Consider the following 12,531-nt stretch of genomic DNA (forward strand, 5'->3'; position numbering starts at 1 on the left):
AATATAATTCCACACAATGATTTTATTGCAAGAGCTGGAGGCACTGCTTTCATCCTAAGCTGCCTTTTATTGCTCCCCTCAGCAGCAAAGGAAAACAGCTGTGTAAAGAATGTGTCCTTGGGTCCCAGGAGGAACACAGGGGAAGCATCACATCAGTGTTCCCAATGCCCCAGAGTCTCTCCCACTTACATTATGATGGGAGATGAGAAGTCACAGCCATCTGGGACTCCTCTACCTCTCTGCTGCTCCATACAGCAATAGCAAGGGGCCTCTTGTACCACAACGTGTGAAGGGAAATTTGCGTCATGTTCAACCACTCTAGCTTCCCTTCCCAAGGCTGGGAAAGATTCTGGCTCTCACTGCCTGGGAGGGGAATCCGGAGACACAGAAAGGGATACAAAGAGCTGCTGAGATGCGCCAGCAGTCCCTGTCTCTTACTGCTCCTTCATTCGCTCCATACCTCAGACGTGGACTTGCCACCCCCCCCACACACACACAAAGCAGTGATCTGCCACTTGGGTTATAATGCCAAAGCATTTTGAAGGTGGAAAGCACAAAAGAGGGGTTAACGGCAAACTTCTGCCCCGTCTTGGGGCAAGGGGGAAAGAACAGGGAGAGGATAAATGAACCACTGCCAAGCCGCACCCTAGCACTACCACCCAGGAGCCAGGCTAAACGTTAACCAAGTGCTAGCCACAGTGGAAGGTGACAGTCCACCCAGCATACCAGTTCATGCTCCCACAGCTGCTTGCATACATGCTGGTATTCTGAAGCAAGCACAGGGGAGTTGGGGGGAAGCCCTGACCCTGTTTAGCTTCTACAGAAACTAAGGCCAACAGGAATGTTTGCAAGGTTTGATTTCCCTTTTTCAACCCTAAGGTAAATAAGCTGCTGTTTTTAAAATCATTGTAACCTGGCGCATGAGAGCCCCAAAGTGAAATGGACAAGGAGCAAGAGCTGAGCCGACAAGACCATAAGCACTTGCAGGACAAGATGATATAGATATAGGGGTGGGAGTACGTGCGTAAAATGCCTGCCACATCCTGGATGCTACCGCAACACAAACAATAAACAAATAGTAATTTGTGTCCTTTCATAGTCCAGGCTGAGAGAAATGTGGAAAAGCAAACCAGCCTACCAGTACATCGTAACAAGCTCAGGAAATGTCTGGCGTCACATCCGCAGGTGGTGCTAAGGGCACAACTTCAATGAAACTAGGCCAATATACACCAGTTGATAATTTGGCCCTCTAACTTTAGCCTGTCAGTTCTCTTTATCACTACAACTTCAGCAATTTTTTAAAAATCTCTCTCTCTTCTAAGTCTCTACAACCTGGTATTTGTCTAGCATGCAGCCTGGGCGAGGAGATGGGGAATGTCCTTCCTATTCATTTAAACTTGCAAGGAAAAGTGTGGTGACTATAATGCGATATGGTTGCTGAGACCACAGAACCTGGTTCACCAGACACCATTTTAGGGACCTTCTCCCCAATCCCAGCAGCAGCGCACCATCCAAAACACAACCCTGTGGAACAGGCATCACACGTTCCATTGAGTACTCTGTGGCCAAGGAGAAATGTGTTGTGTTGCCAGGGTTGTGTGCCATAGACAGCTATGCTGTTCAAAAAGCCAGCTCCAAGGCTGGCTCACTGATCAATCTGCAGTTCGCAGGGTTTAGAAGCCATCTCTCTGTTAAATCATTTTATTCTGCCAAACCATCACGAGAAACATAAGCCTTACAGTGTTGCCATGGAGCGCAGCTATGCCATGGAAGCGGAAGCTGAAAAGTGGATTCCTCTGACCAAAAGCATTTACCAACAGAGGCTTGTTCTGTGGAACAAATGAAAGGAGTCTGGTGGATTTCTGTAGACAGGCAGCCATATCTCATCACATCTGGCTCCTTGGTTGGCAGTCTCACAGAGAAGCCAAGAACTGCCCGAGCTATGGTCTCAACCCTAATGGCAGTTCTTCCAGGGTATGTGTGCCCTGCTGCTGTACCTGCTCTGTGATGAACAGCGGGATTCGGCCTCCAGGGCTATCAATCTAGCACTAAATTCACAACCTGAAAGTGGTACGGTGGTGAAAATACAAGTTTCACCTCAGTGGCACTTTGCACACAAACACTCCCATCAGAGCTCCTGCACTCTGCCCCTTGCTTTCCGAAGAACCATGGGACTCTGAGTTAGTTTCAGTTCTTTACGTTCATTGAGGACTCGTCCAGAGCAGAGGGGAAAGCCGAATGAGCATCTATTCTGGTTTACTGAGTGAAGCAGAAAGAATACACTCTAGAGGTCCTGCTGAAGATCAGGGTCTTCTGCAATTTCCCCATTTCGCCCTCATGTCAGAGCCACCCTCCCTCCAGCCAAGGTGGGGTGAATCCTGCTCACTGGTGAGCTCATTAATCCTAGTCTGTGTGTTGGCCAGAAGAAGGTCACCGTTAAGTGTCATGGAATGCTCCTTCCCTGCTTCTGTCTCTGCTAGCCTGGAACACGAATGCCAAACTGCCACAGGACAGAATGCTCTTGGGCCAATCCCTAATTTAACTGAAGGAAACCAAAGGGCAATGTATGAAACCTCAGCGTCTTCCATTGTGAGGAACACAAAAGCTGGATGTCTGCTAGACAGTAGAACAGTCACATAAAAAGCACAGAAACTCGCTTGCAGCCTAACCCTCCAAATAGCTCCAAATAGCAGGAGTCACCCATTGGGCCAAGGAAAGGGGAACATGTGCATGGCAGAGACCATGCTTTACAGTGCTATCATGCAACTCAACAACACAGCAACGTCAGGTTTGAGGCTCAGTGGTTTAAAGCCAGTCTCCTTAAGGGGACGAAGAAGAGGTTCTTTTGGAAATCAGCCGGGAGAGTGGGGAGATATTGGGGGGGGGGGGGGGAATGGGTGTCAGTGCATTTTTACACCCTGTCAGGTTGTCGAACGAGAGCCTAGAGAAAGTAGAATTTCTTACTATAAAGAGGCTTTTGACACTGGAAAGTTTAATGTGGGCAGGCGTGCTGGAACAATTTTTATAGTGGGGGTGCTGATGAGAACCATTGAACCAAACCGTAAACCCTGTATATAATGGAAACCACTTCAAACTTGAGGGTGTGGCAGCACCCCCAGCACTCCTAGTTCCAGCACCTATGATGTGGGATAGAAGCTCCCTTTACTAGAAACAGCAGGTTAAGACCTTAATTATTCACCTGTGGGGCAGATGCCTTTGAATCACAGGATGAAACAAGGAAAGGAATGTGCTGGTACAACACAGACAAAACCCCAAACCCACATCAGGATGCAACCAGTGGATTCCTACTATGGATAGTAAACACAGGGGCAAACTGCCAGAAATGCAAGGCTTGAAAATGGGCTGATCTGCGCATAGGTTCTGAAAAGAGACCAGTCTCCAGCATGCCCACCCGAGCTGCCAGTGAGAATTCTCCGTCTCTGCTCCTAGCAGTTAGTATCTCATCACTGAAAATAACAAATTCAGCAGCAAGCTGTACTCTGGATTTTTCACAATCAGCGCTGTGACATAAGCTGTTGCTGCAACTCCGAGCAGCGGCCACCTCACCAAAATGTCTGTATTCTGCTTTGGATGGATCAGTCTGCTCTTCGATAAACTCAGATTCAGTAATAATTGCAACACTCCTCTAGACTTGTACATGGCTACTATTCTCAGACCCTTCTTCCCACCTCTTTTCACTGACACACACTACAAGGGAACATACCTGCATGCAGTCCAACAAAAGGTATGCTTGACACAGGTGCAAAGAAGGGTCATCTTTGGCTTGGCCTAATTACTCCAGGCCTGAAGACAAAAAGCTTTGATAAACAGCTATTGAGCAAGACTGAGAAGAAGAGCACACAAGAAGTCGAACATGGGTTTGAGCTATGAGAAATAGCTGGAGTTACGCACTGATCTAGAGGAGAAGAGCAAACTGCTTAATGATTAACAATAATAATTAACTTGCTATATGCTTTTCAACTGAGGACCTCAAAGTGCTTATGCACCCATTAAAGAATTAAGCTGTTAACAAGGTGCAGAGAAGCTAAATAGGGAATAATGTATTTCAGTCCATGTGATCTTTAAACGTCTCCAGGCAGCAGCCTGTGTTATTTTTTCCTGTGCTGATTTTTAAACAAGTCAAAAATGGAAAAGTCAGACTGAGCCTCGTTATTCCAGAGTCAGAAAAGATTCCATAACCCAATTGGTATCGTTGGTAGCGTCCACTATGCCTGGTCCCTTCCAACACTTGATACCCTCGACAAATTAGCTGCAATTGTCTTTATCTTTTTAAGATGACAAGAGCAGCACAGAATGCATTAAATTGGCCTATAAATCATACATTTCTGGTCACTTGCAAAATAAGCCCATTTTGGTAAGAAAAGTAAAACATAAAAAGAAAACCCTTTATTCTCTTTCAGTAGCAATGCAGTTATCATGAGAATCATCATTGCCTTCCATATGTAAATAGAGGTTAGCATGCACCCTCAGTGCAATCCTGAATAATTAAGAGACTGATGCAAATAACCATGTTAAACTTGCACTGCGCCTCTCAGGGATTTTGTCTGTTTAGCTGGGCTGGGCCACTAATCACCTACCGCTTTTGAGCACCTTGCTGTGAATTTCTGCAATACTGCTGCAAAAGAAAGGAAAAGGGGGAATGATGGAGGAGAGCTGGAGCCCTTCAGGATTTCCATGAAGGAAAGGGATAATATTCATGATCTCATGGCCTCCTGACATTTTAGCCTCTTTGGATAATCTGATCCTGTGCTAGAACACTGGGGACTTTGCAGGAGCAGCTTTCAGGCTTCATTGAGAACTCAGTAAGCCAGTTGTAAGCACAGGCTAGTACAGTAGTAATGGGGAGAGACGTCAGAGGCGAGCCTAGGAACCGCCTCCCGTTTATAGTTATAAGCAAAGCATGTGACTGGAGCCTTCACTGCAGTTTCATCAGAGGTTAAGGTACAAGCACAATACACACTTACAACTTCAATCATTTCTCAAACAAATGCATACAAATCACATGCTTGAACTTTAACCCTTCTATACATGTGGGGGAGAGAAGTGAAATGAAATTAACAAAAGCATACCAACACAGACTGCATAACACTTCTGAGGAAACCTGCGCAGTCTGCAAAGATCTATTTGCTGCTGCTAACATTACACACACAACAGATGACAGCTATAACACTATGTATGTACATAGTGCTACTACTAAACCACTGTGTATATATATATATAAAAATGTGAGAGAGAGATGCAAACTCAGCAAATATTATTTCAAGAAATGTCATGGAAAAAACACTCTTATTTCATCACAAGCCATTTCACAGTTCCAAACTTTGCAGAAAATGTTCATGATAGGGTAGTGTTGCACCAAACATATAAACTCTCAAAAATGTCTGGATCGGGATATAAAAAAGAAGGGGGGAAAAGATCCTTATTGGAATAACATTTTTAGATTGGAATTTAAAATGCAAAATCTTCAGCTGTCAAAGTGCATGCACAGCATATAATATAATTATTTATTTAATGTTAAACATGCAGAAAAGATGCATTTTATTACTGGGTATCATACCTAAGACCTTTCACCTGCATAGAGAGCAACCAGACTTTTGCAGATTGTAACCTTTCTGAAATACTTTTTGTTTTTGTAGAATGACATCTATCTATACAATCTCATATTCTCCCATGTTTCCTCATCACTAATTCCTCTGGTAATAAGAAATCCTTCCAACCAGAAAATACAAACTCTGTTTATAAAATGTCCTCTCCCCACTTCTCACCTTTTCTGACCCTTCATCTGTAATCAAACTGTCAGCAGCTTGCAGTTAATAATGAAAGTTGCCACACACACATACCCACTGCCCATGTCCCATGCTAAACTGGAATTCTCCAGTGCTGGTGTCTGCTCCAGGAGGCACAGAGACCACATCAATCTAGCTTGTGGCAAGACCTGCCTAGTTCTGTCTGGCACATGCACCCGGGGCAAATGAGATTTACTAAGTCTTCAACTATTATTTGTTATTAATCCAAACAGCAGTTCTTCCCCAGCTCCTGCAGTCAAAACAAATAAACCAGTGAGAGAAGAAGGGCTAGCATTTATGTGGCAGATCCACAATCAAAGCTGTTTTGTAATCTGTGGTTATGAGACTGAGGGTGTGTTGGGGGGGTAAATAAATAACTATAGAAAACTCTTTACATTTGCAACAGGGTCTGGGCACATAAATCTGGCTGCAAAATGTGTGGTCGTGCTCCAGATCAGTCACAGTTTCAGCTATTGCAGAGTTTATTGTTTAGCCCCTTTCCACCACCCCCCAAAATGGAAAAGCATGCAGCCCTCTGATATATCTAGCATGCACCCTCTCGTGATCATGCAGAAGCTGCCAAGGAGACTTAATCTGATTTTAATATCCAGCTCCGTCCAAAAAGGAGCTGATCCAGATTTTTAAGTCGCTTATTTGCAACAGTAAGACCCCTCTCACTCCATCCCCCAGATCTCAGCCTGCATACATGTAACCGACACACGGCATGACTCATCTGCACAGTCCAATTCTTATCTGCCCCCACACCACACAACCCCATCACCACCATATCTCTGGAGTAACGAGCAGGGGCAACACAACGTTTAATCCATCTACCAAATGCCAGCCCTAGCATTCAGGTCAGGCTGTTTGTTGGGATGGGAGAAGCCAACCCAGGCAACAACCAATTCCGCTCTCACCCCCTCTTCCCCCACTTTCTTTCACCCAGTTGTCTGAAGAAAAAGAAAAAAGGAAACACATTGGGAAGATGGGGGGTGAGCAGGAATTGATACATTAACCTGACAACTTTAAGGAACTCTGCATCCACAGGGGTTCTCAAACTGGGGGTCGTGACCACTCTGGGGGTTGTGAGGTTATTACATGGGGTCGCGAGCTGTCAACCTCCACCCCCAAACTCCACTTCACCTCCAGCATTTATAATAGTGGCAAATATAAAAAACGTGTTTTTAATGTATAAGGGGGGGGGTCATCACATTCAGAGGCTTGCTGTGTGAAAGGGGTCACCAATGCAAAAGTTTGAGAACCACTGCGACTAGACTGTTCCTTCCCAGCATTCCCCTCCACACACACACACTATCACTTCCTCCCACAACTGGACCCCCCGGCGCTGTTACCCCCCTCCCCCAACAATTGCACTTCCTCAGACTGCCCCCCCCCACAACACTCCCCCCAGTCACACACACCCTGCAAGGACGGATTGATTGAGCCCTGGCAGGGCCCTCCTTGTGCCTTGATCGTCGTCCCCCGCCCCCCCGCCCGCCCCCCATGTGTGCAGCACGGCCGGGCTGCTATGCATGGGGAAGGTCTGGCAGAAGCACCCAGGAGTCCACGTGTGAGTGGTGCTGAAAGTGCTCGGGCGCAGCGAGCTTTCCCCCGAACAAGGGCTCGAGCCTCCTGGAGAGCGCAGCGGAGCAGCCTCCCCGGTGCCAGATCCCCCACTGCTGCGCGGGGGGCTTTGCACGCGCACCCCCGTCAGTCAGGGCTGCCGGCTGCAGCCTCCCATGCTTCTCCCACTGGGACTGCAGCAGCAGCGTGCAGCCCCCTGGACCCCCCACTGCCTGCCTGGTGCATGGAGGGATCACGAGTCCCTGCACCCCCAAGCTCCCTCTTCCTGGCGTAGGGCGGGAGTCAGGGCTTCCTGCACCCGCAGACTTCTCTCGCCCTCTCTGCTGTATGCGAGGAATCAGGAATGCCCCATCTTTGGTACATGGAGAAACCGGTGTTTCTGAACCCCAGACTCCCCGGTCCTCAGTGCATGAGGGGGAGCAGGGGCTTCTGCGCCCCCAGATTTCCCTCTGTCTGGTGCATAGGGATCAGGGCTCCCTGCCCCCGGTGCATGGGGGATCCCGGGCTCCCTGCACCTCGCGGCTCCCCTGTTACCGGTGCATGGGGTGCAGGGCTCCCCGATGCATGGGGGATCCGGGCTCCCTGCCCGCGGTGCACGGGGTGCAGGGCTCCCTGCTCCGCGGCTCCCCGGTGCCTGGGCCGGACTCCCTGCCCCGGTACCTGGCTGTCAGTGAGATAGCTGAACACGAAGGAGGAGAGCTCCTCGTCCAGCAGCGCGCTGCAGTCTGGCGCCGGCTCCGCCATCTTCCAGCTCCGGCTCAGGCTCCGGCAGCGGCGGCACCAAGCATGCGGCGAGTCTAGAGCAGCGCGGAGCCGGGAAGCCGGCGGGGCGGAGCCGGGCCGCTCTGCTGGGAGGAGCCACGATCTGGCCGGCTGCAGAAGCCGGCCTGGCGGGGGAGGAGCCGGCACTGGCGGCAGGGGGGAACTTAGCCGGCCCGCCTGTGGGAACGGCGCCTCCCGCCGCATCAGAGCCCGGGAAGGGGCTGGATCCTGTCCTCTTGGGGTCGCTGTCCGGAGGTTCCTGGCCTGACCCTGTTCTCTGAGTCCCCCAAGGGGGCAGGACCCCACCCCAAGCCTGCCCCAAGGAGCAGCTCCCCCCCCCCCCCAGAGCGCCTCCCCCAAGTACGGATCCCAATTTTAGTTGGACTTATTCCTGGAGGTTTCATCACGTGATATCATCTTTAATTAAAGATTAATCTTTAATTCCTGGCGACTCCAGGACAATCCTGGAGGGTTGGCAATTGTTCAGCCAAAGGACCGTCCCCCCTGGAGAGCCTCCCCCACGGGGATAGGTCTCCCCCCCAGAAAGCATCCCCGAGGGGCAAGACCCCGCCCCTGAGAGCCTCTCCCAAGGCTGCAGGCCCCCCCCCCGACAACCTCCCCTGAGAGCACCCCCCCAAAGGGGCATCCCTTCCTCAAGAGTCTCCCTGAAGGAGCCAGCCCCACACACATACCCCCCGAGAGCATCCCCCAATTAAGGTACTTAGCCCCACAGTGCCTCCCATCTGCCCCTTCCTTAGGAAGGGCCCTGCCTCACCTTGCTCCTCATTCCCCTGCTAAGACACCCCTGCATTCCACCAGAGCCAAAGCCAAGCCTGGTGTGGAAGCCAGGCAGCAGAGCGTTTCTCATTGCAGTGGGCAGAGCTCTTCCCTGGGGGGCGCAGGATAGCTCCCACTGAGAGCTCAGAACCCTTGAGATTCTGGGGTGGAGGACACTCAGAACAGCTCTCCCTGGGCAGCCAGGGCAGGGGGCAAAACACTTCCCATGGGGTGGGAGGAAGGCAGCCCCCAAATCAAACCATCTGGGCAGGACACCGGCCTAACTCATGTAATTTCCAACTCCTCGTAGGGCTGTTCTGACATCGGGGTCTGTGTCACACCTTTGGGCCCTGGCCGGGTTGTGAATAACACTGATGATAACCCCCAATAATGTTAAAGAGAGCTCTCCAGGGATGAGCAAATCCCTTTGTTTGAATCTCACATCGATGACGTAAGGCAATGCTGTCCCCTCACCGCTGCATTTTGGTGCGACAGCAAACGGATGGCTCTCCAATCATGCTTTTCTACGTTTATCTTATTCCATAAAGTTCACTGCAAAAGCTGTCTGAGCCGAGCCCTGAGGGTCTCAGGCAGATAGAGAAGCAACTCCCCTCACCTTCTCTCAATCGATATGTTAGACAGAAATGGGACAAAAGCAGAAAAAAGAATAAAAATGTCCATTAGTTACATGCCGCTTCAGGTCAGAAAACAGAATACAATCAATTGAAAGAGATAAGGCCAGCTATTTACTAAGGCCTCCTCTATGCACAGTGTTTGTACTGGTATAATTGTGTTGTTTGGGGTGTGATTAACTTTTTTTTAACCAAAAAAGTTATACTGGTACATCCCTCGTGTGGATAAAGTTATACGTATAAAGGTGCCTTATAGCAGTAGAGGTTATTTTCCTTCTGTACAGGAATAAACTCTACTGGTATAAGCCACATTTATACTGATTAAATTGCATCTGCACTAGGTAGGTTGTGCTGCTTTCGCTATACTGGCATATTGTGCTGCTTTAATGACATACTCTAACTTTTGAAATCCTTTTATTACTGGCTGTAGCACTGACTGCTGTGAGAAGTCCTTCTGACTTCAGTCGGCCTATTCATGGTAATAAACGTTATGCCCAACAGTAAAAATGTTGGCAGGACTGGTCCTTTAAATTGGAGAGACCAAACTTTACAGCACCTCAGACTACATTGGCAGCGTGCCAGGAGCCTGAGAATTGCACCTTGTTGGCATATAAATGCACATAGTCATTAGAATTGCTTGCACGGGGCCCTCAGCCATGTGACTAGCCCCTGAATATACACAATAAGGAGAGTACATAGTGACCCAAAGTGAAGAATGAAGAGGACTGAAAGGTCGCCGCTAACTCAGGGCTGCATTTCATGTGTGGTGTTCTCTCTGTCACAGTGAATGGTTTCATGTTGCAGGCACACTTTTCTGGCTTACATTTTGCTGCCCATATTAAAAGCTCGTTCAGAAATAATTCATCACTGGACCAAAATTTCATGAACATTCTAACTTCACATATCCACAAGGATTACAAGGGGGAAAAGCACTGCTTGGCAGTGCAGGCAGCTAAATTAGCCGACGTGAAATTGATCAGAGTAGCAACACATGCAAACTATTGGGCCCAGGTCCCCAAATCCTATCAAACTGCTCAGATGAGACCATATGATACTTATGTGCATAAGCTGATTATGCAAGTAAGGGATATGTACTGATTTAGGTGGAGTGCATCATGGTTGTATTTCTCTAAATGGATTAATATAAATTTATTGTTGTTTGAGGCCATCAGCAATAAAAATCTGTAGTTGTTGAACTTTGTCTTCACACTGCTGTTTCAAAGGAAGGACTATTTCCAACCACTGATTAGCTCTCTGTAGAGCACATGCTTTAGGCACTATTCCATGTACTAAAATCAAGACAAAGAAGGATTTGGCAATAGTCATTTTACAAAATAGTACAAGTTAGTCTGAGTGGTCTATAAACAAAAAACTATGTCAACACACCATAAAGAGGTGGTGGGTAGCATAGATGACTGGTGACTCCCCATACTGGAGGGGCACAAGCAAGCTAAAGGGAAGGACACATGACCATACCATGTGCCTCCCCGGCCCAGTGACCACTCCCACCCTGCGCCCAGCACTCTCCCCGCCCCATGTTCCCTGCGGCGGTAGGGAGGCTCTCTGTCCTTCTCTCCCCACGCCTACCCGCACACACGTTCAGCCACTCTCCCTGGCAGCTGGGCACGGAGCAGGACGGAGCCACTTCTGTCTGAGAGAGCATAATAATGGTTGGCACTTCTGTAGCACTTTTCATGCATAGATCTCAAAGGGTTTCACAAAGGAAGGGATGTCCTCATTTTAAAGATGGGAAGAGACACAGAGAGGGAAATTGAAACTCAAGGTCACATGGAGAGTTGCTGACAGACTCAGGTCTCTCAGCTCCTAGTCCTCCTGTGCTCTATGAACTGGACTGTGCTACCACCACCACCCCTAAATCCCTATATATACAGAATGACACCACAGGGCAAGAGTGGTCAGTGAGGAGAGCAGTGCTAGAAGGCTTCACAAATTAAGTGTGATTTACAGAGGAATTTAATGCACAAAAGTGGGAACCAAGTCCAAGTATGATTTTATATTCTATATATGCTCCAAAGAATAAGTTAATTATAAAGTTTCAAGCTTGCATCTGCAAAAAGAAGAACAGGAGTACTTGTGGCACCTTAGAGACTAACAAATTTATTAGAGCATAAGCTTTCGTGGACTACAGCCCACTTCTAATAAATTTGTTAGTCTCTAAGGTGCCACAAGTACTCCTGTTCTTCTTTTTGCGGATACAGACTAACACGGCTGCTACTCTGAAGCTTGCATCTGAATTTCCCTCAAATTGTTGATTTAAAGCCAGACCATAGTTTTATATTTAACATTGTGTGTGTGTGTGAATTTTTTATTTTTTTTTACACATGAAAGTATACAGTTAGCATGCTTGATCAGACATGGGCTATAACACACATATCTACATATCTAGCCCATAAGGACATCTAATACATAACTAGTGTTCTGGTGTAAATCCATAGAAGAATCCATAGAAGGAAAGCTAGATAAAGCATATGCTGAATGGATTTCTTTGTAAGTTAAATCTCTTCATGTGAAGTCTTTCCATTGATTTGAATGAGAGCTGGATTGATTCCTGAATGAGGAACTGTGCATTAGATTACATGACTGGGAGTCAGAGCTTCTGCATTCCCAGCTCTGCTTGTGACTAAAGCTGTGATTCTGGACAAGTTATTTACTGCTCTGGGCCTCATTTTTTCCACCTGTAACATGGGAATAATAATACTTCCCTACCTCACAAGATCATTGTGAGAATTAATTAACTAAAGTTTGCAAAGTGCTTTGAGATCTTCAGATGGAGATCAGTATAGAAGAGTCAGTTATTATAGTTATGATTGTTGTTTTCCTCCCCTTAGAAATAAACCACATGGCTGCATTAAAAATACCCAACTCATGGGGTTTAGGATGTGCCATTTGCATGTTATGTTGAGGCAAAAGAGTTAATCATATATAATGTGGTATTATATACGCTTCCT

At 47.7% G+C, this 12,531-nt stretch overlaps 1 protein-coding gene across 5 annotated transcripts in view; it reads right to left on the reverse strand.

Moving 5' to 3' along the window:
* PPARGC1B (PPARG coactivator 1 beta) overlaps positions 1 to 8,231 on the reverse strand; it is a 110,081-nt gene extending 101,850 nt beyond the window's left edge. For 2 of the 5 annotated variants that reach the window (XM_065554920.1, XM_008179560.4), the window contains exon 1: positions 8,052 to 8,228. In XM_065554920.1, the coding sequence (XP_065410992.1) occupies positions 8,052 to 8,135 (84 nt within the window). In that variant the 5' untranslated portion in view covers positions 8,136 to 8,228. Of the gene's footprint in view, positions 1 to 8,051 lie in introns of all 5 variants that reach the window. The other 3 variants (XR_010589875.1, XM_005298084.5, XM_042850808.2) reach the window with 3 other exon arrangements.
* Positions 8,232 to 12,531: the final 4,300 nt, after the last annotated feature.

Source organism: Chrysemys picta, chromosome 8 (assembly GCF_011386835.1).
Source record: "Chrysemys picta bellii isolate R12L10 chromosome 8, ASM1138683v2, whole genome shotgun sequence".
NCBI lineage: Eukaryota > Metazoa > Chordata > Testudines > Emydidae > Chrysemys > Chrysemys picta.